General features: G+C 55.3%; 1 protein-coding gene across 2 annotated transcripts; it reads left to right on the top strand.

The window, feature by feature from the left end:
• On the top strand, nucleotides 1-27,371 carry DUSP8 (dual specificity phosphatase 8; the record flags this gene model as incomplete). Of its 2 annotated transcripts, XM_084262893.1 has the most annotated exons (6): nucleotides 1-231; nucleotides 6,633-6,771; nucleotides 23,085-23,251; nucleotides 25,382-25,541; nucleotides 25,745-25,868; nucleotides 26,256-27,371. In XM_084262893.1, 6 exons carry the CDS (start codon nucleotides 1-3, stop codon nucleotides 27,346-27,348), a joined length of 1,914 nt encoding a protein of 637 aa, XP_084119019.1. In that variant the 3' UTR covers nucleotides 27,349-27,371. The 2 variants fall into 2 exon arrangements, with proteins under 2 accessions (XP_084119019.1, XP_084119020.1); XM_084262894.1 differs by lacking the exons at nucleotides 1-231; nucleotides 6,633-6,771 and adding an exon at nucleotides 15,511-15,742.
• Nucleotides 27,372-27,808: the final 437 nt, after the last annotated feature.

Genomic DNA, 27,808 nt, shown 5'->3' with positions numbered 1-27,808 from the left:
ATGGCAGGGGACAGGCTCCCACGCAAGGTGATGGACCCAAAGAAGCTGGCCAGCCTCCTGAGGAATGGCGCGGAGGGTACCCTGGTCATCGACAGCCGCTCCTTCGTGGAGTACAACTCCTGGCATGTTCTCAGCTCTGTCAACATCTGCTGCTCCAAGCTCGTCAAGAGGAGGCTCCAGCAGGACAAGGTTTCCATCACAGAGCTCATCCAGCCTGCCTCCAAGATGAAGGTAAGGGATCTAGTCATTATCTTTCCCAGTGGATATTTGCACCTTCTTCCCTAGTAGACAGGGGCAGGGTGGGAGTGGGATGCAGACTGGCCTAAGGGGCGGTCTGTGCTTGGTATGTGCATCTTCCTCCTCCATCCCTTGACCCCAATATCTGCTGGCATCTCTGTGGCACCCTTTGGAGAGTTGGAGCCCGAGCTTGTGTGGCCACAGGGCTGTCCTCAGGGACCTGTTTGTTGCCCCCACCCCAGTGACATGTTGCTCCCTGCTCCAGGAGCCCTCCCTGGGCAAGTCTAACAGGTATATCAGCCTTAGGACTTGCCCTATGCCAGCAAACAACCCCCCAAAGCCTTCCTGGAGCTGTAAGCTTAATCCCCTGCTAAAAACTCTTCCCCTCCCCTCTGTCATCTCTAACTCCATTCAGGGACATGTAATCCTCCTCCCCTGTGACGCCAGAAGCTCTTATCCGGTGTCATGGCATATTATCTCTCCCAGACTCCTCTCTCTATCGCTCCCGGTTAAATAATAGAGGTGGCAATAATAGAGGTGGCTCCGAGCCACGGAGCCGGGCCGGAGTCCCGTCCAGAACAGCGCCGGGTGCTGTGCCCCGCCGGGATGCTGCCGGAGGGCTGCGCCGGTGGGTACCGGGCTGCGGGACAAGCCGGAGGGCGGTTTGGCGTCGCAGCCCGCCCTCCCGCAGGCTCGCTTTTACTGCCGCGCCCCCCCCTCCCCCCCCCCCCCCCCCCCCCATCCGTAATTTTATGGCAAAGCGAGGGTAATTCAGGCGATTAATCAAATGCTGGGCCCAGCTGGAGCCATCTGCGGCGTGTGTGTGTGTGTGTGTGTGCGCCGTGTCCCCCCCGCGCCGCCCCGCGAAGCCACCGCCGCCCGCATTGGCTGCCGGTGACATCACCCCGCCGGGATCAAGGGGGCTCCCGGCGCGGGGGGGCGGCCCCGCGCCAATCTGCTGCGGTGATGCCGCGGGCTGGGCGATTTGGAGGGGATTGCAGGGACTGATTCCTGAACGGCTTTAGCCGCTCTTAAATCCCCGGGAGAATAAAGCAGAATAATCAGTTTTTCGCGAGGTGGGGGGAGCGCGGTGCTGCCGCCCTCCCCCCGGAGAGGGTCACCTCTGCAGTGGCCGCCGTCACGTGGAGCGGCGGCAGCAGCAGCAGCAGCGAGGCCGATGCGCAAGGGGGAGGAAGAAGAGGAGGATGACGGGGGAAGGGAGGAAGCATGGAAGAGTTAACGTCAGCCGAAGCCCTCTGCCCGCGAACCGGCAGCTCGGCAGCCGCAGAGGAGCAGCGGCTCCCAAAAGGGGGTCGGCTGGTCCGTCCCGGCGGTCCCCGCTCTGTCCCCGTGGAAGGAGCAGTCGCCCCCTCCCCCGCTCCTGGATCATTGCGTAATGGTCCAGGTACCGGCTGGAGACGTGATTATCGCCAGGGATGCTGGGGGGCGGGCGGAGGAGAGGCGGTGCCGCCGTCTTTAATTCACGGCTTTTTCCTTTTCTTTTCGGTATGGCTGAAATCGCTCCGGACGCGCCCGCGGGCGGGGGGCGCCGCGTCCCCGCGGCCGCCCTGCGCAGCCCCGGCCGCGCTCGCCGCTTGCGCGCTGCCTCTCCCCGCACACGCAGCCCGGGAATTAATGAAGCCTCGGGGCACCTTTGTGAGGTTAAGCCGTTTGCCCTGGGAAGCCGGTGGTGGGGACTGGGGGTGTCACAGCCGTATCCTCGTGTGGCACAAAGCAGGGGTGATGCCCGTGGCTCGGCGTGTCCGAGTCTTTTCACCCATGCACCTCTGAGTTTGCATTCTGGGGTGATGAACTCTCCTCTCCCCTTTTCTTCTCCCCTCACACCTCCGATTTCACCCGCTTGGGTCGTGGACGTATTTTGGGACCCTCCAAAAATCAATATGGCCTGCCACCTCGAGGTGCACAGACCCGCAGAGAGGGATGCTAAAAGCATCCGTCACCCCCGTTTCGTTTCTCTGCCTCCACCTGCAATCGCTGGCCAACACCCACCTCCTCATACCCCTCCCTCGGCTCCCCGCACCAGGGCAGGGGGAGGTAGTTGGGGTGAAGAGGAGGGGTGACGATACGGGGGGCACGGCTGGCGTTGGGAGCAGATGGCAGGAAGGGTGACATCAGTGGCGCGATTGTCCGGCCCCATTATTCCTCCTGACGGGCCTCCCGCCCTCCTCCCGTTTCCTGCTCCCGGCCGGCCGGGGCTGCCGAGACAAAGGCGGGCGGTAGCGGCGCGGAGCTGCCCAGGCAGGGAAGGGGCAGCCCCGAGCCCCCGCCGAGCCCCTCACCTCCTCGCCCGCCCAGCGCCAGGAGAGCTCGACCCGCTCATCCCGGCTCGGCGATGCCCCGGCCGGCTATTGCCTTTTGGAGAAAGGGTGCAGAGGCTGATACGGAGCAAAGCTTTTGGGCAACCCGCGCCGTCTCATTCCCCGTGCACGCAGGCAGGGGGAATAAGAGCATTTATCTAATTAGCTTTTCCCAGTTCTCGCACCCTCTTTCCCATACAGCTTTTAGGGAAAGGGTACCATTAACAGTGCTTCTGGATGCTGCTATTTGGAGGAGCAGTGCTGTGGGATGGCAGCAGCTCCTGGCTTTTTTTGGCACAAGGAAAGGAGAAGACTATTTGGTGGGAAAGAAGAAATGGGGAAAACAAAAATCCCTTTACTTTTTCAATTAAATATGCCTATGGTTATGGGCATAGCTAAGCCACCGTTCCCCAGGTCCCATTGTGCCCCACATCCCGCTGGGTGCGTGCATCTTCCCATGGTGCCCAGCTGGAAAACCGCAGCAGCAATTCATTTCCCAATTAGCTATAGTCTCCCTGTGCACAAAAATCGTACCAGTGTACTGCTCTGGTTTTGGTTTTGAACCCTTCTCCCAATACTAACAATAATAAATTCTCCCAACAATAAATTCCAGTAACAACCGAAATATTTCAGATCCTTGGTACAGTTTTGGGGGCAGAGGTTATGGGAAATTCCTGCTTGGGGTTTTTTTACTAGGATTTCTTGAGGGAAGTGTTGAAGATTTTACTTCTTCAAGATTCCCCCCTGGAAAGTCTTTCCACGTCGCGACCTCTTTTTGCTTCCTGAAACATAACCATCTCCAGAGCAGCTATGGCTGCAGTGTGAGGCATGACAAGGGTCTCTTCGGGCGATGGGAATATTTATTTATTTGCATTAGGAGCGTGGCTCTGCAAACAGCTGTTCAGCTGGAGGGAAAGCCGGGACTTATTTTTGAGCCACATGCCTGGCTGTTCTTTATGTTGATGGAAGCCCTGTTATTTCGGCAGGGTGAATCACTGTGTTTTGAAACACTATGTGATTGAGATGTTGGTAGTAATTGGGATAATAAGAGTAGCTCATTCTTATCTTAGCCTGGATCACCTGTAAGAGCATCATTATCTCTGCTTGGCAGCCAGGGAGAGGCAGAGCAGGGACCCAAACGGTGTTGAACCACCCCGCTGAACCATCTGGGACCAAAAGTCGATAAGCGAGTTACCTCCAGCCATAGGTGGGGAGGGTGATGGGAAGCACTGGGCTTGGTGTGAAGGTGATGGATGATGTCAGCTGGGGTTTGGTTGGAGCTGTCGGCTAGGTGGTCCATGCTCTGGGCTGGCCATCTTCCCCAGCTGAGATGCTGATGGGGAGGATGTTTGTCCCTGGGGCACCTCCAGCACTGGGGTGGGCCAGCAGCTTTTCAGAGGCATTCACGGGTTTGCAAGCCCCACTCAACATCTACTTGGGGCCAAAACACTTACTGTGCCTTGGCCTTGCTGTCCCTTGTGGAGTGGATTTGAGGGCCCTTTTTGGAGGATGATGCCTTGGGATTTGGTTACTTCAGCAGTCTTGGGGTAATGGACAGTGCCCATGGGAGAGCTCCCACTATGGAGGTGCTGCTCCTGAGAGGGACTTCTCTGTTGTCGGCTGTACCCCTGTTCTGTGCCAGTTCCTGGCAGAGGCAGGAATCTGTCCCTGAGCATCATTTCAGATTTACCCTCCTCCTCTGCCCCAGTTAGCTTTTAACCTCTGTATGTTTAAGGCCAGAGATGGGGCTGAGCCTTCCCCCATGTATCAGGAGTGCGTGAGGTTAATGGGAGATCCATGGACCTGATTAAACATCTCCCTCTCGATTCCCTTTGTGGCAAGGAGCGGGGATGCTAGTGTGGGCTCCTTGTGTGTTTCACAAGGGCTCCTCAGGACCATCCTGAAGGCATCCTCACCCCAGCAAGTGGGGTATTTATTTTCTGCAGCTGGGCCACGCGAGGCCAGCACTTGTTTGGCATTTACATTGAGTGAAACCTTATAACTTTAATAAGATATAAACTGTGTCGCACATCTCTGCCGTCGCTCAGCAACCCTGCAGTAATGGCCCAAACAAAGGCTCCCCGTGTGGAGGGAACACTAAATCCTATTGTGGGGTAATTCTGCTTGGCCAGAGCTGGTGGTATCTCCCCTGCAGCTACCCAGGATGAGTCTGCGCAGCCAGGACGAGCCCCTACCCTGACGTAGCTGGGTACCCACCTCACTGTGCTTTTATGGGAGATGCTTTTGCTGGCATGGGGCTTCAGGCTGGGGTCTGGGTTTTCGGGATGTGCTAAAGGCGTGCTAGGGGGGCTTGATGGGATAGTGGCCCTGATAAGGACTGATGGGCCCGGAGACAGCTTGGCAGCCACCGTGTTTCCCTCCAGCTGCACTTGGGATGGCCTCTTGTGAAAGTCCTGCTTCAGGGGCCGCCGAGGAAGAGATGCAGGTTTACCCACAGGTGACTTCCATAATTCTTCAGTGACTTATTTTAAAATTCCTGCATCCCTTTCTCTCCTTTTCACCCTGACACTGCCTTTTCATCCCTCCTGTCATCCCACTTACCTGCAGGGATAGTTTTGTGCCCCAGTGCTGGGCTGGGGACAGGTGGCTCCTTTGAGCTCACCCCTTCCTATTGCAGAGCTGTGCTTGGTGCCCTGGCAGGGATTTCTGTCGGTGCAGGGCCATCCTTCCGCTGCGGCGAGGAGACATGATGAGCTCAGCTAAATCGGTGCACCCTGCAGTTTTATTTGGATGGTGCTCACGTTGCCGAGCAGGGAAGCACCTGCAGCAGGGTGTGAAAGCAGCATTAATATTGACAGCAACCCTGAGCAAATCTGCTTGGATCTGTTGGATAGGGCACGGTAGTGAGACTGCAAAAGGAGATGGGTGTTTCTAGTCCAAGTGGTCTTCTAAAGAGATTTCTGAGAGGGCCAGGCAGGGAGTGGGGTGATGGGCAGCTCCAACACAAGCCAGAGGAGAGAGCAGCTGGGGGGTGCAGACCCTTCCTCCCTGCCCACCGCTGCCTCCTCCTCCTCCCACAGAGTGATAGAATGTGCCTTACCCCACCAGCTGGGAGGGCAGTCGCTTGCAAGGCAGTGCCAAGCCATGCCTCTGCGAGGCCTTTTATCTTCTTTTAATGCATAGAGCTTCAGGTAGGTGCGGGAACAGCCAGCTGTGCCTTGAGTGCTACCCCTGCAGTCCAGCCATCACCACGCATGGGGGAACTCCTGCCTGCAGACAGCTGCCTGCCTGCAAATTACCCCAACATCTCACCTGCCCCAGAGACGCTGCAGCAGCAGCTGGGCTGGGTGCTTTTTGTGGCAGGTAGCCATATGAGAGCAGCCCAGGAGCTCCTTTCCCTCTCCTCTGCAGCGTGCAAGCCCCGCCCCCTCTTCCCCCCCACCTCCCCCCATCCCCAGTTACAAAAAGCGCATCCCCCTGAACATCCATCAAGATAAAGAAGAGATTTTCATCTCCTTCAGCCCTCAGGGGTGATCTGCAAGAGATTTAGGTTGAGCTTACAGAAGAGTAGTGCCTACAAAGGTGTTATGGTGCTGAGCATGGTGTTTCCAGGCTGAGGCCTGAAGAGCTGTTGCTCCAGCACTGCTGATTCCAGCTGCAGCATGGGAGCTGTGCTGGGAGCATCCCTGCCTGCAGAACCACCCCCAAATCCCCGTGACACCAGCCAGAGGAGTATCTGAGGGCAAAGGCTGGCAGGGAAGGAGGTGATGGGAGAAGTTGCAGCGATTTCTGGGATGCAGTTAAGTAATGGAAAGCTGAAGGTGGGTGATGGGGAGGAGTGACCCTATTTTGGGTAGGACTCTGAAAAACACTCATAGTTGATGGGGCTGCTCTGATGGGCATCTATGCTGACATACTTGCTCATAGCTGTGGAGCAGAATCGCAGTCTGACTGAACCTTTGTGTGGTGAGTGAAGCCTGCTTGTGGGGACAGTGTGAAGCTGAGGTCTCCTGCTTGTGTGGTCGCTAAATTCAATTTTGCTGCCTGTGTTAGTGAGGAGCATCCTCAGTGCTCAGCCTGTTTCTCTGATGTCCAGTTTTTGCTGTCCCCCCACAGGTGGAGGCAGAGGAGCACCAGGATGTGGTGGTCTACGACCAGAGCACACGGGATGTGACTGGCTTGGCTGCTGACAGCTTCCTCTCCATCCTCCTGGGCAAACTGGACAGCTGTTTCCACAGTGTCTCCATCCTCACAGGTAGGAGCTCTGAGTTGCTGCTTCCCTTGGTGCTTGTGCCCTTAGTCTGGCTTGTGGCCACATGTGTCCATCTGCTCCCTGCTACTGTGCCTGTCAGCCAGGGTGTATGAGAGCGGAAGGTATGGAGGGGACATGGTGTCACAGATCCAGCCACCAAAAAGCTGCCCTTCATTCCTTGAATTGCCAAGGGCTGGACCTAGTTTTGCCACTCTGTTCCCTCTTGTCACTGTTAAAGGGAGGGCAGAAGTGGAATTCTATGGATGTCCTGGGAAGGGGAAGGAGGGCAGGGGAAGAGGGTCATCGCTGGGTGACTCAGGGCCTGCTGGAGATGATGCTGCCCGGGCACAATGTGCAGGCAAGGAGAGGCACACACTGCCCTAATTACAGCCTTTTTGCAGAGCCAAATGGGAGGCAGGCGACAGAGGAATGAAACGCTCTGACCCAGCAGAGAGGAGGAGAAAGAGGCAGTGAGCTGCCGAAGGGAGAGTTAAAGCTGTCTTTAATTCCCCAAGGCTGGGACGGCCAGGCATTTACCTGGCTGTCTTCCTGTCTCTGAGGATTCTGTCTGCAGAGGGGTGGGCAGGCACTGCCCCACACACCCCCTAGATCCCACTGGGCTCAGCCAGGGTCCTACATAATGCTGAAAAGACAGAGATGAGAATCGTCTCTGTTCATCAAGCCCACACCCATCCTGCGGCAATTGGGTACTGCTTTGGGACTGAAGTGGAGGGTACCATCCTCTGTGTCCCCAGGGAATTGCAGGGATGGAGGGAGTGACCATCCCTGCAAACCCAGCAGTGTGACAAACCCTGGGGAGGAGTAGTGTTGGGGAAGGTAGCACAAGCAAGTGGCATTCAGGGCGCCTTACTCGTGCAGAGCGTGGGTAAGTGCTGTCGAACCAGAGCAGCTGTGTGGTGATGGGGAGAAAAGAGCAGACAAATAGCAGGAATAACCCCTCAGTTCCAGGGTTTCAAAAGCAAGCAGGGACCACATGAAGTTGCATCAGAGCTAATTAGCATGGCCTGGGTTGCAGGAGATCTGCTGAGGCCAGTGCTGAAGGATGCCACTGTGAGCTTGCCGTGGCAACTCCCGGTCCGCCCCAGAGACCATGCCAACAGGTCCAAGGTCACCGCAGCATAAACAAGGGCACAGCTCAGCACCCGCTGCTGGAGAAGACGTATTCAGCCACATCTGGGAAAGAACCTGCTTAGTCACTGGGATGGGTCAGGAAACAGCCTTCATGGCGTGACCCTGGCACCCCCAACCCGCCCCGCTGCCGCTTTCCCAGGGCCCGGCAAGGAGCAGGGCTGTGTGCTGGCTGCAAACTCCACACCCCGAGTCCTCCTGGAGCTCTGAAAGCTCTGGAGGCCTCTCCTCCCTGGGAAGGTGAGGAGAGGTTTGGGGGACCTCCAGGGTACTGTTGTACCTGAGCAGCATGTATGGGATGCCCCATGCTGGGTGAGCACCATCATCCTCCCCCCACCCTGCCCCACCGGCCATCAGCATTGCAACCACTGAGCTCCTCACGAGCAAACCTGCACCCTCCTTGGGTGCTTACATCCTCCATCTTCAGGGCTGCCATTTCCATCTCCCTGGGCTGCAGGAGCCCAGGCCCACAAGCAGGGGTGCATCTGTGTTAGGCACCAGGCAAAGCTTAAACCTCCCTAATTAAAAGTGTTGCAGGGCTGCAGCCTGGTGGTGACACAGGCTGCCAGCGGGTGGAAAAAATGGGAACCAAAATGTAGAACCTTGGGCCATGGCTGCAGCATTGTACATGGAAATTGTTCCTGGAAGTGGAAGTCCCAAGAGTGTCCGGGGCAGGCTGGGCGTGCTTGCCGACAGCGCAGCTTCCTCCTGCACTCGGTGTGGGGGGCAGCCAGTTCTTTTAGAAGTGGCTCTTGGGAGGTCTGAGGGGGAATGTGTAGGTTGGGCATGATTCTGACCCCCTCACACCGGTGGGGTGTAACCCCTCGGTCTGTGCACTCTGGGCTCAGGCACCTCATCTTGGCCCAACCCATGGAGGTGGCTTGTGACCCCGGCAGGGAGTCAGGCTGGCAATGGCTGCCAAAATCTGAGGGTCCAGCCCTGAAATGTCAGCCTGTCCCTAAGTGGATGTCAACACCTCAGGAAACCCCATCCTGAGGGTCCCCAAACCTGTGTGCCAGCCCTACAAAGCCCCTAAACTTCCCCAGCCCCTCCATGTTCCCCATCTCTCCTGAGCCCCAGCAGATATTTCTCCAGGGATGATGCACATCCATGCCTCAGTGTCCCCATCTTGTGCAAATGCTGTGCTTGGCCATTGTTGCACACCTCCAACCCCATTGTTCTCCAACCCCACTGTTCCTTGAAGCAGTTAGTGGAGGCCGGTGCACAAGGACAGGGGGTGACGTGAGCAGCAGTGGGGACCCTTTTAAGGGTTAACAACCCAGAAACAGCGATTCCAGCAGGCTGGGAAGGAGGAATCTGAGTCAATTATTCCCAGTCTTGGAAATCATCAGCTTCTCTTCTTTTTTTCCCTTTTTTTTTTTTTTTTTTTTAATTGTGTAAGTATAAATAGTGCTGCTTGCTGCCCTCCATCCGTGGGAGCAGAAAGCCTGTTGATTTATATGGTTTTCCTGACATCACATGAAGTGGTGGAAAACTGAATGGAGCCAACATTTTTCCTGCATTACGTAATGCCCCCTCCCTCCCGGCCCAGCTCTGCTATTCCTGCAGGAGCCTGACTGTTCTTTAACCTTTGTTTACTTCAGCACAAACCCTTGTGCTGGGTTTTTTCCTTTTTTTTTTTTTTCAATATTTTTTGCCTCTTTTCTATATATATTTTTTAAATTATTTTGCTTCCCCCCTCCCCTTCTCCTTCCCCTTCACAAACCCCTGCTTGGTTTTTATTAACAGCCATTATCTGTTTATGAAGCAGCAGCAGTCTGGCTCCGTCGCTCCCTGATGGCTCCTGCTTGCCAGCTCTTGTATTGGAGCCCAGCCAGAGGCGCAGCGTAGTGCTGAGCTCCTGGGTGCTGAGCATCACCAGCTCCTCTCTGTTTGTCTAGCTGCAGTGGAGGAGGGTGGGGAGATCTTCCTTTGCTCCCATTCTGTGGCTAAAAGCCATAGCCAAGGGCTCGGGATGCTCCTCCAGATAACATGCGGGCACCCATCCTGTCCTTGGGCTGAGTGCCAGGCTCCTCTGTCCTGTACCCAATGCTGTGTGCCAGCTGGAGAGGAAACTGGGATGGCACTGTGGCCACCAGCAGTGGTGGACTCCTCAGCCTGGACGACTGTGGTTGGGACCACCCCTGCATGTAGTGTCAGTTGCGTGTGCAGGGCGAGCTCTATCATTGCTGTGTCGCACTCTGACCTGAAACAGGCCCCTCGCTTGCGTTCTGAACTCAAGTCATGAGCTTTTCATCTGGCTCGGGAGCAGGAGTGAGATCATCTTCAGCCCCCCCCCCCTCTTTTGTACCAATTCTTCAAGGAATGTTTAAATTTTCCAGTCCTGTTCTTTCTAAATTTGGAGCGACTGTTTACTCCTAGGATTCGGAAAGAATGTAACAGTATCATCAGCAAGAAATCCCTCCCAGCCCTCCTCTCGCCATCCTCCTCCTCCTCAGTGAGCGGGCTGGCCCAAGCAGTGCTGGCTGTGACCCAGGCCCTCTCCAGCCCGGCGGTGCCGTGGCCAGGGAGCGGTGTAATTGTGCCGTGGCGGCGATCCAGGGGGGGGCTGAGATTTGGGGGATTTTGGGGGAATCTACCAAAGGCAGGTGACTTCCGAGCGGACAAAATGAAGTCGTGAAAAAGGAAAGGGGGTTTCCAGTGCAGGAGCTGAGTTGGCTGCCCAGGTGTGAGCAGGTTCAGCACTGGCTGGAATTATTTCAGAAACAGGGATTCAGGGACAAATTATTTTAATTTAAAAAAAAAAACCCAAAATAAACCAGGAAGAAGCACCTGATTGGGTTGTGGGGGGGTTTTGCTGCATAGGAACAGTCCTAAAAGGAGGTTAAACATCAGGGCAGCTGAATGTGACTTTGCTCACTCTTGGCTGAAAATACCATGATGCTTTTGCATCTCATGTTAGTGAGAAGTCATATGGCACCATCTCATCTCTCTTGCTCCTCTTGAAACACATCAGGATGGGACTGTTTTAGAGGAAAAGAGATGAATGAAGAAAGCCGAGCAAGGCAGGTGCAAAAGCATCACATAGGCAGGGCTTTTAGTAGGAGTCCCAGGGGCTGGAGACAGCCTGTGCGTCCAAAAGGAAGCAAAACCACAAATGAATCTGAAAAGCTTGTCATGGCTGATGCAGAAGCTAAAAGCTTAGCAGGATCCAGAACCAGGATCAAGGTGTCTTTACAAACCCAATTGTTCTGGTTCTGGCCAGGCCAAAGTTAACCTCCTCAAGCAGCCAGCACAGGTGAGAACTGAGTTAGCCTAGGCTGTTTTCCACACACAGTCTAAAGCCTAAGAAAGAAAATACCCTGAACATCCGTGCTTTGATTGTCAGTCTGATGGGAGTGGGGAAGTAGGACCCCACCGAAGTGGGTTATTTAGTGGTCACTTTCCTTATTGCCTGCTCTGGTCAGCATCACAACTTCATCTGATGACTTTGGTATGTGAGTGTGCCTCCTGGAGACACAGCACATGTAGGATGCACTAGATGGTGGACTTTGTCCTCTGAGTCCAGCAGAGCCTCTGCTTGGTACACAGGTCTGAAGATGCACATGTAGGTCAAGCATTATAACTATTTCAGGTCCCCTCAGACTGCAAGGCCTAAGAGTACTCATGGACTCACTGGCTTGAATCCATCAGATGTATCCACAAGTTTTTCTTCAGAAGTCTCACTACTGATCTGAACCTCCCACAAGCACTTCTGCCCACCCATGGATGTCTCCATCCCATAACGTGTTGTGATGGACCAAAAGCAGCAGATCCTCGGCTGGCAGGAACATGGGTATGAATAAGGAGAGCACGGGGTGGGATGAGATGGGACAAAGAGCTCATGTGGGACTCTAATTTTCTTGCTTCTCCCAGATTTGGGAGTTTTGAAGAACTAGCTTTGCAAATAATGTGAATGGGGAACCTGGTTGTTCTTCATCTACAAACTGCCTGCATGATGCTAGGGAAGGTAAGAAGGGTAAGAAGTGCTGTGTAAGGGGTTATGCCCAGCTGTTTTCTGGCAGGTGGTAGAGTGCAGGGGGGTTACCTGCGGTGATGCTTTTCTTTTGACTGCCCAGAGGGCTGGAGGTAGGGCGGTCTTGCCAACCTGATGGGACAAGTAGTTTTAAAAAATCATAGCATTGGCTTCAGCCACTTGAAGTTCGACTTCAAACAGTAACATCAAGGTTTGTGATTTTTACAGTCCTGGAGGTTTAGGTAACTCTTGCACAAAACATCCCTGAGCCTGTAGCACTGTAGTACTTGCATTCTTTCCTGCAGCAAAGCCGCCTGGGACCACTTTGGCCAGGGCAGGACCATGTTTTCTCACCCTCTAGCCCCGATCCAGCGGGCGCTGGCATCCAACCCCAGCCACCCAGCCTGGTGGTGGCCTGGGGGAGTGCTCCCAAGCCCTGGAGCTGAAGGTGCAGTGTCTGGGTAAGATGCCCTATTCCCACCCTCTGTCATGACCAGGAGATGCCTGGGAATGTTTCAGCCCCAGCGGGACCAGCGGCTGCATCCCTGGGAGGGGTTAAGCCAGGTCACGTATGTGCGAGCTGATTGTATTCCAGACCTATGCTCTAAACCTCCCTGTTTAGCAACGCTGTCGTCAGACAACTTGTTTTCCTGATTCTATAATTACCCCGAGGAGCTTTCCCTCCCCCTCCAGCCGTGTTTTTAACCATGGGACCCAGAAAAGGCGAGTGAAAGGGCCAAAGGCAGGGAGGGACAGAGGAGAAGGGGCTTGGGGAAGACTATCCCTCTGATCGTGAAGGCTTACAAAACCACCATGTAATTTTGTTTCTCATTTCTGGAAAGAGGAAAGGAGGAAGGCAGCTTCCCCAGTAAGAGATCCCAATGGGCAGGAGCCGCTGCCTGGTTCTGGTTTCCTTCCTTTTGAGAAACTTGCCTCCCCTCATCCGCCTTCTCTTTTCCCTGGGCCCACACCTCACTCTTACGCAAGGTCGGCACTTGCAGTTGTGACCTGCTGGCGCTGGGTGGTCACTGCCCAGCTGGGCTCATCTCAGGCTATAGGCACTGTCACAAAGGGTATGTAGGTGCTGAAGGGGGGTGCATTCTGCTCCCTGCCCTTGTAGGCAGATTGCACGAGTCCCTCCTTGTAGCTGATGTTTTTCTGGGGAGTGTTGTGGCCATTAGAGTGAAGTGGGGCTGGTGAGGTTCTTCATCTCTACCTGGGTGATGCTCCTCTGTCTCCTAAATAAGGGTTTGAGGCAGGATGGGTGACAGCCTGGCCAGGAGGAGCATCTGGAAAAGGGACTTGAGGGGCAGTGGCTGATATGTGGGGTGTGTTTCTGCACTCCAGACATTGCCTTTCACCTCTCTACTCGACAGCTCCCCCCAACAACAACTCCCAACCCCTAACCTGGTCCTGGTGAGGAGGGGGATGCTGCCTGGGGAATGGTGGCTGCAGGTGGCATCTCCATGTGCTGGGCCTCACATTGGTGGAAGAAGGGTATTGCTGACTACCTGCACTCGCTTGTCTTTTGCTGAGGGTCAGAGTGATGTGGGACACCAGTGAGCCTCCTGCATGAAGGGCTGCTTGGTGGTGTCATGCCCAGCTCCTCAGCTGAGTCTATCAGAAGCCCCAAACCGAAACCACAGTCCAAACATATCCTGAAGGAACCTGCCAGTACCAAAATGACTTGTGCCCAAGACTCTTGAGAGCCTGAGGGAGTTAGGCAATCTGAGGGCAACAAGGGTAGGCAAATGCATGCTTGTAGGTCAGGGGCAAGTTGATGATTGCACCCCCTAATTCACCACATGCTTCCTGCAGCATCCTCCCTGGTGGCATGGAGCAGCTAGCCTGCCATTTCCCATGCACAGCCCCACCAATGGTTTCACCCCAGCAGAGCCCCAAACACAGCCAATGGAGCAGGCTGCAGCCAAAATCGCTCAGCAGCGTGTGGGTAGGGCACCACCAGCCCCAGCAGCAGCAGTGGGAGATAGAGGCATCTCCATTACTGGGAGTCGTTGGCACTAGCCACCAGCATTACACACCCTCCCTCATAGATACAAAGGTGGTAAATGTGGAGGACCACAGACCCCCTGGGGAGCTGCTGTGGGAGCCACTTCCCAAGCACGCCTCTCAAGGAAAAACTGCTCCTCTCTCTTCCAGCCTAGTTGGAGCACACTTTGAATTTTTTCCAACCTCTGACCCACATCTGATAATAATCAAACCATATTTGTTACAACAACAAGGCTCGTTAGGAGGCTGGCTCCACTCAGGGTTGAGGGGGAGGGGAGAGCACTTAGTTAATGCTAATGACCTCATCTCATGTGATGTCATTCAAAGGAAAAACACTGAAGTCACTCACATATGGCTCAGCCTGGGTTTTTTCAGCCCATAAAGCTTCAGATTTTCAAAGGCACAATACATACCCACCCCCACCCCACCCGCTCCTCCGCTTACTATAATCCTGAATGATTTTCTGGAGGCCTGGGCTCAGACCAATAAACTCATAAGGAGCTGTGTGGAGATGTATTAAGGAGTCCCATGGGTGGATGGGGGTGGACAAGCAGTTCTCTTCCCCAGGGCAAACACAAAGAAGGGTGCATCTTCTTCAGGTCACAGACCTGCTCTGCTGGGACCAGACCCACAGCTTCATCTGACATGGCCATGCGCAGGTGTGAGCAGCTCACTGCCAGCCCCTTTCCTCACCAGCTGTGGGGGTCCATTCACCTACAGCTGTTTGAAACCACTCCAGGATAAGCATCCCTCCTGGGTGATGCTCTTGGTGGAGTCATCAAGAGGAAAGATGGGCTGGTGGTTAGGGAGTTGCTGTCTGGTCTCCAGCTCTGCCCTGCAGCAGAGAACTTATATTTAATATTTTGTGCCTCAGTTTCCCGCTTGGGAAACGGAAACCATGGCATTGCCCTTCCTGGCGCTAGGGTTCAGGGTTAAACATCCCCCAGGGGGTGCACGTTGGTTCAGTCAGCAGCAGCTATGGGGAGAGGGCAGGCTGAGGCGCCCGTCGCCAGGGACAGCAGGGATGGAGAGCCGCGCTGCATCCCCGCTTCGGCACGGGGGCTTGATCACGCTCTGTCCCGGCTGGTGCTGAAGGGAGGTGTGGACATCAGCTTCCTCCTTTCCAAGTCCCTGTTCCCAAATTAACTCCGCTGGGCCAAATCCGGCGTGGTGCAGCGATCCATCTCTCGCCGCGGGGCGTCGGGCGGAGGGGGGGGGAAGCTCTTGGGCGGGCGAGAAAATCGCGGTTGCGCCTTTAAGCAGGGAGCGAAGCATATGTCAGGCCCGGCGTTCTCCTGCGTGTCTGTGTGCTGAGTAAGGAATGCGGTCGCATGCCTGACCCGTTAGCTATGAGCGCGCTGTGCGCGGCGGTGGATGGATCAGCAGGGCTGTTGCTCACGGGCTGAGCTCATTCAGGCTGGAGCGGGAGCCGCGCACGCAGGGGGCGAGAGTCGAGGAGGAGGGCGGCGGGGGAAGGGGGGCTATACGCTGGGCTCCCCTGCCCCGCTCGGTTATTTGTTGTTTGATTTTGGGGGGGGGGGATTGATAATATTTTTTTTAATGCTTTTTGGTTTTTCAGCCTGAAGGCTGGAGCCGGGGGAGGCTGGCGGTGCTCTGCCGCGGGGGCAGCCTTTTTGGGGTTTTTAGTCTTTTGCTCGCACGCCAGCTGTTGTTTCGCTAAGGCAAGAGGTGCCCCTGCGAGCCGCAGCGCAGCTGCCTGGATGCCCGTGGATGTAATGATTGCTCCCTCCGAGGACCAGTTCTGGACAGACATGCGCGAGGGGCAGATGAAGCTGAAAATCAGGGTGCGGAGGATGAAGGAGAGCAGGGACATGAGAGGTTTGTCAGCCGGCCGGCTCCTTTCCTTCCGAGGGGGACGGAGGGGGAAAAGGGCTGCTCAGAGCCCCGCTTTACCCGGGAGATCGCCTTTGCCGAGCGGCCGACGGGGAGCGAGCGGAGCGCGGTGGCTGGCGATACAAAGAGCGCAGGCAGCTGGCGAGCGGGGAGATGGAGGCGAGCGGAGAGCGTGCGGAGCGGGAGCGGTCGCCAGTTCCCAGCTACGGGCTGTGCGTGGAAGCGGTTGCGGAGGCGGCTAGCCCGGTCCTGCCGGCAGCGGCAGGAAAGGAGCTGCACGGAGGGGGCAGCTCTTTCGGGCAGGTGAGAGGCTGCCCGCGGCGGACAGGGGCATCTGCGGCTGTCCCGGCGTTAGGCACCTTTCCCACCTGGTGCGGGGTCCGGTGAGGCCGCCTGGCCGGGGGATATCGCCGCGGGGTCCCCTGAACCCTCCTCCATCCAGGCAACCTCGGCAAGGACGCGGAAGGAGGGAAGGAGGAAGGCTGCGGGAGCCAGAGCAGGCTCCGCCGCCGGCATCTCTGCTCCTTCGGGCGCCGGTTTGGAGGGGTCATCGAGGCTGCGGGAATCGCGTCCCGGGCAAGGGGTGTGCGCGGCGGGGAAGGGACAAGCCAGGGCGTCGAGGTGTGCAAGGAACAACCGGCTGAAAGAGCTGCCCGCACCCAGGCAGCTGCCCGACGGAGCCATTTCGCTTCGCTAGCACTGTTGCTGCCTGCCCATCTTCGGGGGGCTTTCTTTCAGAAAGGGGGTTTGCAGTGTTTCCACCCCTCGGTACCAGGGTGAAGGGCAAACCGAGGAATGGGATAATAACTGGAGGAGCTTAAAAATACGCCTAGTCCGGAATGACCTAGATTACTGAAGGGTTGAATCAAGAAACTTCCCCTCCATCACCACTTAAAATGGGAGCCTGCTAAAAGTGCTTGACAGGTTTTTGTGGCATGAAGCACATAACCCAGTGATGGTGTCATTAGTAATAAGTCACTCCTGGAAATGACACATTTTTCTTTACTTAGAACCAGTAAGACTGATCCAAAGCAAGCACAGTCACCGGAGGCAAATCAAGCCCAGCAGCCCTGGGAGCATGTCTGTGGTTGTGTGGGTGAAGAGCTTCCTTTCTGCTGCTTTTCCTCTTTTTTATTTCTTTCTTTCTTTTTTTTTTTTTTTAAAGGATGTTTTCTGCTGGTTTGGGAGAATGGGGAGGAGGGGGGGTTTGGGACCAGCCTGCAAGGCCAGGAGAGGCTGGCACAGGTTGGGAGGCAGCAGGGTGATGTAGCAGCAGATGGGTAGAGGCTGTTCGGGGTGACCGTTGGAGAAATGGGGAATTCACATGAATCTGTAATAGGGCTGATTCATCAGCTTTCTCATCCCCACTGTTTGGGGGGGGGTGGGGAGGGAAGGAGCAGCAGTGGGGTGATGAAATCTGGTGCTGAGTGAAGGGAGGGTGAAACCCAGGCTGAGGAAGAGCACGGGGGCTGGGCAGGCAAATGCAGGGGGGACAAGGGACTAAGCAAGCACTGGGCTTCTCCAATGCACTGAGATGGGTGGAAGTAAAAGAGCGTCAACCAGGAGAGGGTGAGTTGACCAGGCTGTGGAGCACCAGGCTTTCACCCAGGTGTGTGGAGGGGGCATGCAAAGCAAGCAGGCTGCCTGTATCTGGCATTGCTGGCAGGGCTGGGGAAAAGCAAAGGGGGCTGCAGCACCAAGAGTGGAACAGTGAGGGTGGAGACTGGAGGAAATTTAAGAAGCATCCTAGGCAGCAGGAAACACTGACAAAGCCCCGGAGCTTCCTGGAGCGTTGTGAGTAAGGGTGTCAGTAAGCAGTGTTTCATCATGCTGCCCAGCTTAGCTGCTGGCACCAACAGGCTCCCACCCAGCACGAGAGCCAGGGAGAGAGTGTGTTGCAAAGTGGGATTTTCCCAGCGGCTCTGAGGGTTCATGTGCAGTGTGACTGGCCTCTCCACTTTCCTCCCTTGAATCCAACCTGCCTCAAAGATGCTTGGCCAACCGCATGAACTTGCTGCCCTGCCAGAGGACTGGAGCGATGGGAAGGGGGCATCCAGGCACTGTTCTGGCCCCAGAGGCAGCGGTGGAGCCATGCTGGAGTGGTGGCTGCTTCAGCAGCAGCCGAGGCGTGTGCATGCTTGCATGCCCCGCTGCCCTTCGCCACGTGCCACCCTGGCAGCAGCTCTCAGCCACCACAGGCATTTCAATGAGAGCTGAGCAGAGCCCAGCCTCTGAGCCCCCTTAGCTGCTAGGAGCTTTTAGGGGGGCAGAGGGTCTCCAGCACGAGCACAGGCACAAAACCTACCAGTGGGGCTGTGGGCTGCTGTGAAATCTTCAGCACCTGTGTGGAGAGCCAGTCTCTGAGCAGCTCCAGCTGGTGCTCTTTAACACTCATTATAAGAGCAATGAGGGTGGGCTATAAACCACCTCTTTAATATCCCCCACAGGTCTCCTGCCAGCTCCTGGGGTGAGTACTGGGGTGAGGAGGTAGGGTGTGGTGGCTGTTGGCTGAGGGATAGTTTGCAGCTTTGGCTGTGCCCATTCCCACCCTTGCTGCCACAGACTGATGGCACAGCAGAGTGACATGCCACCTCTCCTTCTCCATTTCTAGCTGGGGGACTTTGGGCTGGATGTGGTCCAGTGGCAGGCTGGTGAACAGAACATATCCTGGCTACTCAATACATCTTGGGGCAGAGGGGGCCATTTTAGGAGACTCGTGGGGTTGGGGGTGTTTGAGAGCCTCATGGGTTTCCTGGAGAGTGGTTTTAGGATGAAGCAGGTGCCCTGGGCAGCCGCCTTGTGGTTTCTTGCCGTTGGCAGGTTGCAGCATTGAGGTCAGAGCTGTTGGGTTGTTTCAAGGGACTCTGAAGGAGGGGATCCCATGGGGCTGGAGATGAATGGGCAGTCTGCAGCTGTCACAGTGAGATGTCAGAGGGTTTTCAAGCCCTCATTGTTTCTCTGTCTCCACTTTATGCCTCTCCTAGGAAGATGACCTTAGCATAGGGAAGGACAGGCACCAGCAGGGAGCTGGGATAGCCCTGCTTAATGTGCCTCATACCTCCCTTTTGTCCCCAGAAGTGTCTCCCCTAATGTCCTGTGCAGCTTGACAGGTTGTAAATCCTCAAAGCTGGGGCTTACCACCAGGAGGAAAACTATGCCACACCATGTCCCTGTTCCTGTCCAGGACTTTGTCACCTTCTCTGTCACTCTCCCCTGCACCACCATTGCTGCCTTGCCTTGGCAGAGAGGGGAGCAGGCCAACTTGCAGTTGATGGGTGATGCCTGAGATGATGCTAGTGTCCCAACCATGATCTGGGTGTCCCCAAACACCACTTGAAGGTGACAGCCAAGGCTGGGGAGGGGTTCCCAAATGCAGCAGGGTCCTAGCTCAGTAGTCTCTCTCCTTTCACCTTTTAATCTTCCATGCCCACCAGCCCAGTGCCAGGAAGCTCGGGGCTTTCTGTTTGTTTTGGTAATAGCCATCTCATGGTCTTAGCCAGCTGCTGGTGCAGAGTCTGACAAAGGGGCTTTACACTGCGCAGTTGGCTGTTCAAGGGGAAAAGTCACAGGGTTCTCCAACAGTTGCAGCAGTGCTGGTACCACAGGGGCTTATTCAAAGATGCTACTGACATCTCCCCCAGGCTGATGGATAGGCTTGGGAAGGATTCCTGGACTGGCTGCCTTCTCTCTGTGCTGTCTGTTCACCCAACAAATTGTTTCACTGGGAGGTTGTCATAGATGTTCAGCTGGAAAAAGTGCAGAAGGGAGGGTAAAGATGGTGTTGGAGGAGTTCTGGGGTTTTTTCTCTTTCCTCTGTTTGCTGCAGGGCCACGTAGAGCAGGACTGGGGGCTTGGCCTGGAGGGGTCTCTGCAGGGCAGAACCCAAGGTAGAAGAGAGGGTCGGTACCCCATGAGAGAAGCCTGGGATGGAGAAAGAAATGAAATTTCAGTTGTTCTTATGGCATTAACTTGCTGCAGCACTGTGTGTCTCGGTTTGCCTCTTTGGGGAGGTGACAGCACTCCCACCCTTCCTGAATGCTGCGTTTCTCTGCAGCCTCCCCTTGAACTGGACACCATGAAAGGTTCTTATGTCTCTTGGAGCATTGATTTTCACTACCCAGCCCTCCCAGAGACCTGCCTGATAATGGTTCTTGGCTCCTCTTTCCTTCATCTTCAGGAGGAACAGTGAAGGAGTTCCTTCTTCTGGCCTTGTTCCCTGTGCCCAAATATTCCCTCTCTTTCTGGGCCCCACCTCTGTCACAGGAAGACCCTGGGGTTTCCAGGGGATGATTTTGAGAGCTCTCAGGAGTGCTGGAGCCATGTGCAGCACACAGGATTGTGCCATGCAGGGACCATCTCCACCCCAGCAAGCCACTGCAAGGCTCAAGGGGAGCATCAAGAAGAAACCAGAGATCCTCAAGCACCCACTGTGTATCATATACAGGTCCTTCCTGAGCTTAATTCCCCATGTGCCAAGAGAAATGGTGCTCCTGGCACCAGCACTGAAAATAAAAAGAGGAAAGACTAGAAAGACCCAGTGCTGCCCTGGCTCCTCACCCTGTGGGGCTCTGCTGTTCTACAAGCAAAAGCTCAGATCCATGGCCCGGGATGTGGAGGGGGAAAGCCCAGGTATCAGCTGGAGCCCAGCCAGGGACATTCACTGCCTTTGGGTTTGTTTTGAAGAGCTGCTTTGCTTTCTAAAAATGAAAGGCATGCTAAAGCAGCCGGCATGGGGTGGGGTGAGCATTGCTTCAAGGTTGGAATGGTGTTGGGTACCCAGCCCCATCTCTGGGGTGTCCCCCAAGCCTGGGCTTCCCCCAGCAGCTGCAAGCATGGGGGAAATGAGGACAAGCAGGATGGGAGCATGCCTGGGCTGCCAGACACAGGGTTGAGGCTTTGCTTGGGACAAGCAGGGCAAGCTGTGGGCATCGTTTTGGATGCCGGCACCCTCCAGTTGCTGGCAGCGTGCTGCAGTAGGCACCATAGCTGAGGGTGCTACTGGCACTCTCTGCAAACATCTCCACCTGCTTCACAGCCCTCTCTGACCCTGCGTGGACTTCCCCAGACAGGGCTGGCAGAGAACATGTTGCTGGGCGAGTACTGGCAGAGGCAGGCGAGGGGGAGAGAATGACGTGCCCCAACCTGCTTTAGCTATGAGATCACCCCACATTCCTGGCTTTTAAAGAGAGATACGAAGCCATACACAGCCCTGGGCGGCTCTTGATATGGGTATGAGTGAGCATGAGAGGCTGGGGACCAGAGCAGGCACTGATCCCCATGGTTGCACTTGCCTACACCCTGCTCCCCAAAAACGCGCTGGGTTCCTTTGAAGAAACTCCCATGTTGTTTTGCACAAGTCCAGGGGTCAAACCTGTGCCTTGCTTGACCACATGTACTTCAGGCTTTCCTGGGGGCAGCTGAAGGAAACCCTTCCTGCAGTGTTTCTGCTGGAGCATCCCACAGGCACCAGCAGCATGTGCTCAAGCATGGGGTGAAGCGGGGAGGTCGCATGTGTCCACACAGGGCTCTGGCTGGTGATTTACAGTCCTTGGCAATGGGGACACAGCGTTGGGACGAGCAGTAACTGGAGCTGTGCTGCACCTGTGCTGGGCCTCCTGCTTTTCCTCTGATTTAATGTCCCAGTTGAGAGGTGATGTCATTTTGGAGGGAGCCAGAGAAAAGGAAATGCTAGAGAAGATAAGGTGCTTTAACTCTACCCCTTCTGGCTCGGTCAGGTTTTGAAGCAGGGAGCTGCGTTAGCTACCAGCCAGGAAAACAGAAGAAAGGCAAGGAAAGAAGTTGGTTGGAGGACATGTCCCTCTTGGGATGGTAGGAGCTGACACCAGGAGCTGCTGAGATGGAGGACCCTGGATATCCCTAGGTGGTGTGAGCATGATTTTGTGTGCTTTTCTGCCTTCTCTATCACTTTCACCTCCCAAACATGTTGGGTGGATTTCCTGCATCACCATTCATACCCCACCAAAGCCTGGGTGCCATACCAGCAGCCAGGGATGTGATCCAGGAGGGTCAGCAAAAATGCTGGCAAGGTGCTAGAGAAGGTAAATTGAGAATGTGCCAAGGCTGCTGTGCTTCTGAAGGGGGAGAGAGCATGACTGGAAAGGTCATTAATGGCTCATGAATAGGTCTTGTTAGCTGTGGAGATGAGCCAGGGATACCCATGGTGCTGAGTCCAGAGACTTGGACCTTCAGAAAGATCTCATGGAGGCATACTGGTCCCTCTGACAGTCAAAGGCAGTTAAGCCCCAAAGTCTTCTCTGCCATCTGGGTGATGTCAAGCTGCATCTGCTGCCCAAATGTCCTCAGCTGGAGCAGTCAGGTTGGGCCACCACTAGCCAGACCCAACTTGACCCCTGAGAATGGGATTGGTGAGCAAGAGCACCAATCAGGATCACCAGTGTCCTAGCACAACTGCAAGGCACATGTGATGGCACTGTGGGGTTTCCAGCTCCAGGAGCTGCCCACCATGCAGGTAGGGCAATGCTTTCTGCCCTGCTCAAGTCAGTACTCTCGTCACTGGAACTAGGGACTGGCTTTCAGGCAGGCTCATTCACATTTAGGCTTTGCTTCTGACCATGCCAGACACTGTGGTGATAGTTTTGGCTGTCAGATGGCACCTTCTGAGGCCCCAGCTGGAGTTTTTCTCTCAATATCAGGCTTCAGGATGCTCAAGCTGGGCATGACTGCCCAGCATTGTGGTGCATTAAATCGGGTGCTGCTTGCTGTCGCATTCGGGTCGAAGCTTGAAAACCAGCAATGGCCTGCAGGTACCAGTGTGCAGGTCCAGTCAGTCGTGGCAGAAATCGTGGACTCGGTGAGGCTGGGCAGAGCGGGCATCGCTCGGAAAACGCGGTGTGTAAGTGTAGCTGCTGTGGCAAGGCTTGGGCTGACCTCCCTAACCCATGGAGCTTTGCACCTCGGCAGGCTTGCTTGTTGTCATCCTGCCCTCTTGGGTTTAACTGTCAAAAAGTGACCCTGGTTGTCCTCAGAGTAGTAGGCGGCCAAGAGAAGGACTTTCTCTTCCTGTCCTTTGTCTGAATGAAGTTGTGAAGAGCAGGAGGATATGCAGGATTGCCTCACATCCAGCTGCAGCAAGAAAAATCAGGCTTGGATCTCCATTCCTTTCTCCATGTGTGTGGCACAGTCATCACAATGTATCTGTGCTGGTTGGCAATGGTGTCTTTTTGCTCTGCAGGGCTTTGTTCTCAGCATTGCAGGGTTATTGCCACCATCTCCCCAGCTTGAGGTGCCAGGTACTGATGGTCTCAGTGTTGCTGCTGGGAGCTCAATGTCCCCATTTTCTCCACAGGAGGATTTGCCACCTTCTCGTCCTGCTTCCCGGGTCTCTGCGAGGGGAAACCAGCTGCCATCCTGCCGATGAGCATCTCCCAGCCATGCTTGCCCGTGGCCAATGTCGGCCCCACACGCATCCTGCCACATCTCTACCTGGGCTCCCAGAAAGACGTCCTAAACAAGGTACACCCCTGTTGAGGGGACACATCCACCCTGTCCCATCTGGGACCCCCCCCAGCCATGCAGAGGGGCAAGGGCATTAAGGACTCTCCTCCTGCCCAGAGGGAGGACCGCTCATGGTCATTCTGACCCTACCAGGAGACTGAAGGCAGGGAGTGCATAGGCAGAGCCCAGCAGACCTGGCTCACAGGGTGAGTTGTCTTACACTGATGAGCTTTGGAGTGGTTAAACTCCTCCCAAAAGCCCACAGTGAAGTCAGGGTCCGGAGCAGCACAGCCAGGAAAACACCAGGGCTTGGAGGGAGAATTACCACAGCTAGAGGGAGATGTGAAACAGAAGCCAGATTTGCACCCATCCCCCTTGTCCAGCCAGGCTGCCAGGTAACACCAGTTTCAGCAACACTGCGACTCCTTGGGAGTCAGAGAGTGGGAGCAAGCTGGGGTATTTAGCTGTGTCAGCGTGGGGATGGGCGGCTACAGCCAGCACCAGGGGCTTGGGCTTCTTCAGGAGGCCCAAAATATAAAAATGAGCTAATTTTTACTGTGGGGAGAAATGAGAAAAGAGGTACAGTGCTCTTTTAAAGGTGCTGGAAGTGTTGTGCTGTGATGTCATGCCAGGGGAAGGAATTTTTTTTTTAATGGAAAAATAACAGCAAGAAGAAAGAAAGAGGAATTGCAGTTAAAATGCCGCTGGGCGCCTGCCTACCGCGGGCAGGAGGGAGCCAGCCAGGCGTCCTCGCCCAGGGCAGGCAAGGGGGGAGAGGGACCACAGCGCCTGAGGGGAGTCGGAGACAGAAAGGAGGGAGACAGAAATTATATACAGGGAGTAGAAGGAAATGGAAGAGAAAAATGCCAAGAATGTGAGCCTGGGAGCTGGGCTGGCTCTGCTGAGACGGAGCTGGGCTCTGCAGAGCCTGCTGGGGTGGGCAGGAACTGGCCGCTGAGGTGCCAGGGCCAAAATCCCAGTGAAGTCTCCCTAGGAGCCAACATCAGGCAGGGAAATTGATGTTTTCCTTTCCTCCTTGCCTCCTCAGAGGGTTTTATTCATCTTTTGGAGCTGTGTTTTCTGACATCCCCATGACGTGACCAGAAGATGCTCTATACATAGGCAGCAGGGGTCAAGTGTGGAGGCCATGCATGAGTTTTGCTTCTCCAGCACCTTATAAGGGAGAGATCACACATGGCAGCTTCATGTTTTCTCTTCCTGTTTAATTTTGGGTCTTCCATGGAATAGCGCAGATCAGGCACTGAGACCCAGCAGTTGGCACAGATGTTCCCCCATGTTTCATAAGCAACCTCCCCAGTTGTAGAGGTGACACCTAATCTGATGGAACACGGGGGTTAGATGGGCCGTGAGTTTGGTGTCAGCACCATATATGAGTCAGGTTGGCTGTAGCCCTGGGAGGGAACAAATGGATGCAGCAGGCATGCACCCAGCAAGCCAGTTCCCTGATGGATGACTTATGGGTCACACCTCACCCCTTCATTGCAGTTTTTTCTCTTGGCCTATTTACCTAAGGTGACCCTTGTGCCATTGCATTTTACTGAGTCAGAAATATGGGCAGTGATGGTGGCCAAAGAAGAGAAATCACAGAAAAAAAGTCCAGCTTCACTGCAGTGTCAGAACGAGGGAAGAGATATCTGTGAGAACTTGAGATGCACTTCTGAGGGGTATGGAAGCAAAGACATGGGTTGACATTGGTTAGCATAGGGTGCAACCAGAGACTTGCCTCACTCTGTTGGTGAGATGCCTCCGCTCTCCCTCAGCTTTTCAAAGCTTTTTTTTCAAAGCTTTCAGACAGAGTTTTTGCTGATTTTCTTTCTTGATTTCCTTATGCCTCTCATACTGGGAATCTTATGTTTTCCCTTCTGGGACCCCTTTCCAGGTGTCTTTAGTCTTTCTTACTTTTACTTGGACCAAAGTAAAGATCTGCTGAGGTTCAAACGTGTCATCAAATTGACACAACCTTCTCAGCTTGGTGTAGGACCTTCATCTAGGCCAAAGCTGCAATGGGAGAGCCACAGGAGGAAATACTGGAATAGAAAAAAGGCAGAGAGTGTGTGGCAAGGCAGATCTTCAGCACTCGCTGCTGACTGAACTCAGCTGATGATTTGATTGTTTCTTTCCCACCAGGACTTGATGACGCAGAACGGGATAAGCTATGTCCTCAACGCCAGCAACTCCTGTCCCAAGCCAGATTTCATCTGTGATAGTCACTTCATGCGCATTCCTGTCAATGACAACTACTGTGAGAAGCTGCTTCCCTGGCTGGATAAGTCTATTGAATTCATTGGTGAGCTTTTGTTACAATGGTTGCAGACCCTCCAGTTCCCAACATTCAAAACCTCAAGTCTTCTGTCCTCCACGATCTTACTGCCAGTAACCGTTATTCTTTCACACAAAGGGGTTGAGGGCTAGGGAGGGAGGCTAGTGATATTTTGCTCACTGTCTCTGACTGCAGCAATGCTTTTCTCTGTTTTCTCTACTGTGCTCCAGACAAGGCCAAGGTGTCCAGCTGCCAGGTGATTGTGCACTGCTTGGCTGGGATCTCCCGGTCAGCCACCATTGCCATTGCCTACATCATGAAAACCATGGGTATGTCGTCAGATGATGCTTACAGGTGAGTTTTCCTGGGAGGGTGGGGAGGGGTTACACCAGTATACTTCATTCTAGGGAAAGAAAGCAGGCTTAGCCCAAAAGGAGAGGGTGGGACCTCCTTGAAGCTCTCTCTTGCCTTGACTGAGTCTTGGTGAAACCAAACCAAACCTCACTTCTTAGAATGCATGCAACAAGAAATGGTTTGGAGTGATAAAATGAAGGTGGGGAGGCAGTACCAGCTCTATCCTTGGGATATCCAGATGCACTGTGGTTCCCCAAGACCCCTTTCTTCTGAGGGTCTGGTCAGAAACTCCTGGATAAAGCTGCTTCTTCTTTCCCAAGGGGCTGGGAGAGTAGGGGTGTCCTGCTAAAGGAAAAAGCTCCAACTGGGGTTGTCTGTGCTCTGCAGGTTCGTTAAGGACCGTCGCCCATCTATCTCACCCAACTTCAATTTCCTGGGCCAGCTCCTGGAGTATGAGAGGAGCCTGAAGCTCCTCAAGGCCCTGAAGTCAAAAGGTGACCGGGGTGAGGGGGATGCCCAACAGGACCCGACAGAGGCGGCTGAGGGCAGCCGGCACCCCACAACACCTACCTCAGAGAAGGCAGAGGAGGTGCCAAGAGGCGCCGGTTCGGTGTCCCCCTGCAGCGACCCTGAGCGGCAAGGTGGGACCCCAAAGGTCCTGTCACCCACCACCCTGCAGCAGGGGCTCAATGGCTTGCACCTTTCCTCTGAGCGCATCCAGGATACCAACCGCCTGAAACGCTCCTTCTCCCTGGACATCAAGTCTGCCTACTCCCCGGGCCTGCGGCAGGACCCCCCTGGACCTCCTGGCCCTGGGGACGCCCCTAAACTCTGCAAGCTAGACAGCCCCTCAGGCCCTGGTGGCCTCAGCCCCTTCTCCCCAGGGGCGGACAGCCCCGACCGGCCCAGCGGGCCTGACCTCCTGCTGGAGGCCAAGGTGAGGCAGCGGCGGAAGCACAGGCACCCAGCGGGCTCCCCAGCTCACGGGCTCAGCCTCAACGTTGGCGGGGCCTGTGCTGCTCGCAAGAGCCCTGGTGCCGAGGATGGGCTGCCGCCGCGGCTCAGCCAGCCGGCTGCTGTTCCTGGCGCCACCTCCACCACCGCCTGGAGTGGGGTGCATCTGGAGTCCCCCAGCACCCCTTCCACCGAGGCTGGCTGGTACTTTGGCACGGACTCCGGCAACACCGGCGCTAGCAGCAATGGCCTGTTTGCCGGCACCGGCCCGTATCCACCACCGTTCAGCTGCGGCGGGGTGGCAGGCGGCTGTGAGATCAGACTGAGGGACAAGGCACGGGCTGAGCCACGGGACGGGCGGCACAGCTGGCACGAGGAGACCGGCGCCGAGAAGCAGTTCAAACGGAGGAGCTGCCAGATGGAGTTTGAGGAGACCATGTCTGAGGGCAGGGCTCGGGAAGAGCTGGGCAAAATCGGCAAACAGTCCAGCTTTTCGGGCAGCATGGAGATCATCGAGGTGTCCTGACACCCACCCGGGGTGCCTGGAGAGCTGAGACGGGGTGGGGGGATATTTAAACTGAGGGGAGAGGGGAGGGGAGGGGGTGGTGGGGCTGTGGGGGGAGTATTTATACCTGCGTGTGCATTTTCAGGCGTGCACATGCTGAAACTGAAGCGAAGGCAGATGAATCTTTCCAGAGTCAGGAAACATAATGGTGGATGCTTAGTGTCCCTCCTGCACCTGCCATGGTCCTTCTCCCACATCTCCAGGGGCTTCCAGCCCTCAGAGATCCACGCTCAAAATTTGGGCATAAAATTTGAGCAGGAAGGGGCAGGAGTTGCAACTCTGGCTGCAGGGATGGGGAACAATGCCTGTGGGGGCAACCACAGCTACCCCTTCCCTGCACCCTGGTGCACTAAGCATGCTCCCCCTTGTTTCTCTGGCTAAGTATCCTTAAAATGCTGCACTGGAGCAGCCCTATACATAT

Source organism: Gallinula chloropus, assembly GCF_964237585.1.
Source record: "Gallinula chloropus genome assembly, chromosome: 4".
Taxonomy (NCBI): domain Eukaryota; kingdom Metazoa; phylum Chordata; class Aves; order Gruiformes; family Rallidae; genus Gallinula; species Gallinula chloropus.
Note: the sequence above shows the minus strand (reverse complement) of the source record. Positions and strands in the feature narration are given on the sequence as shown.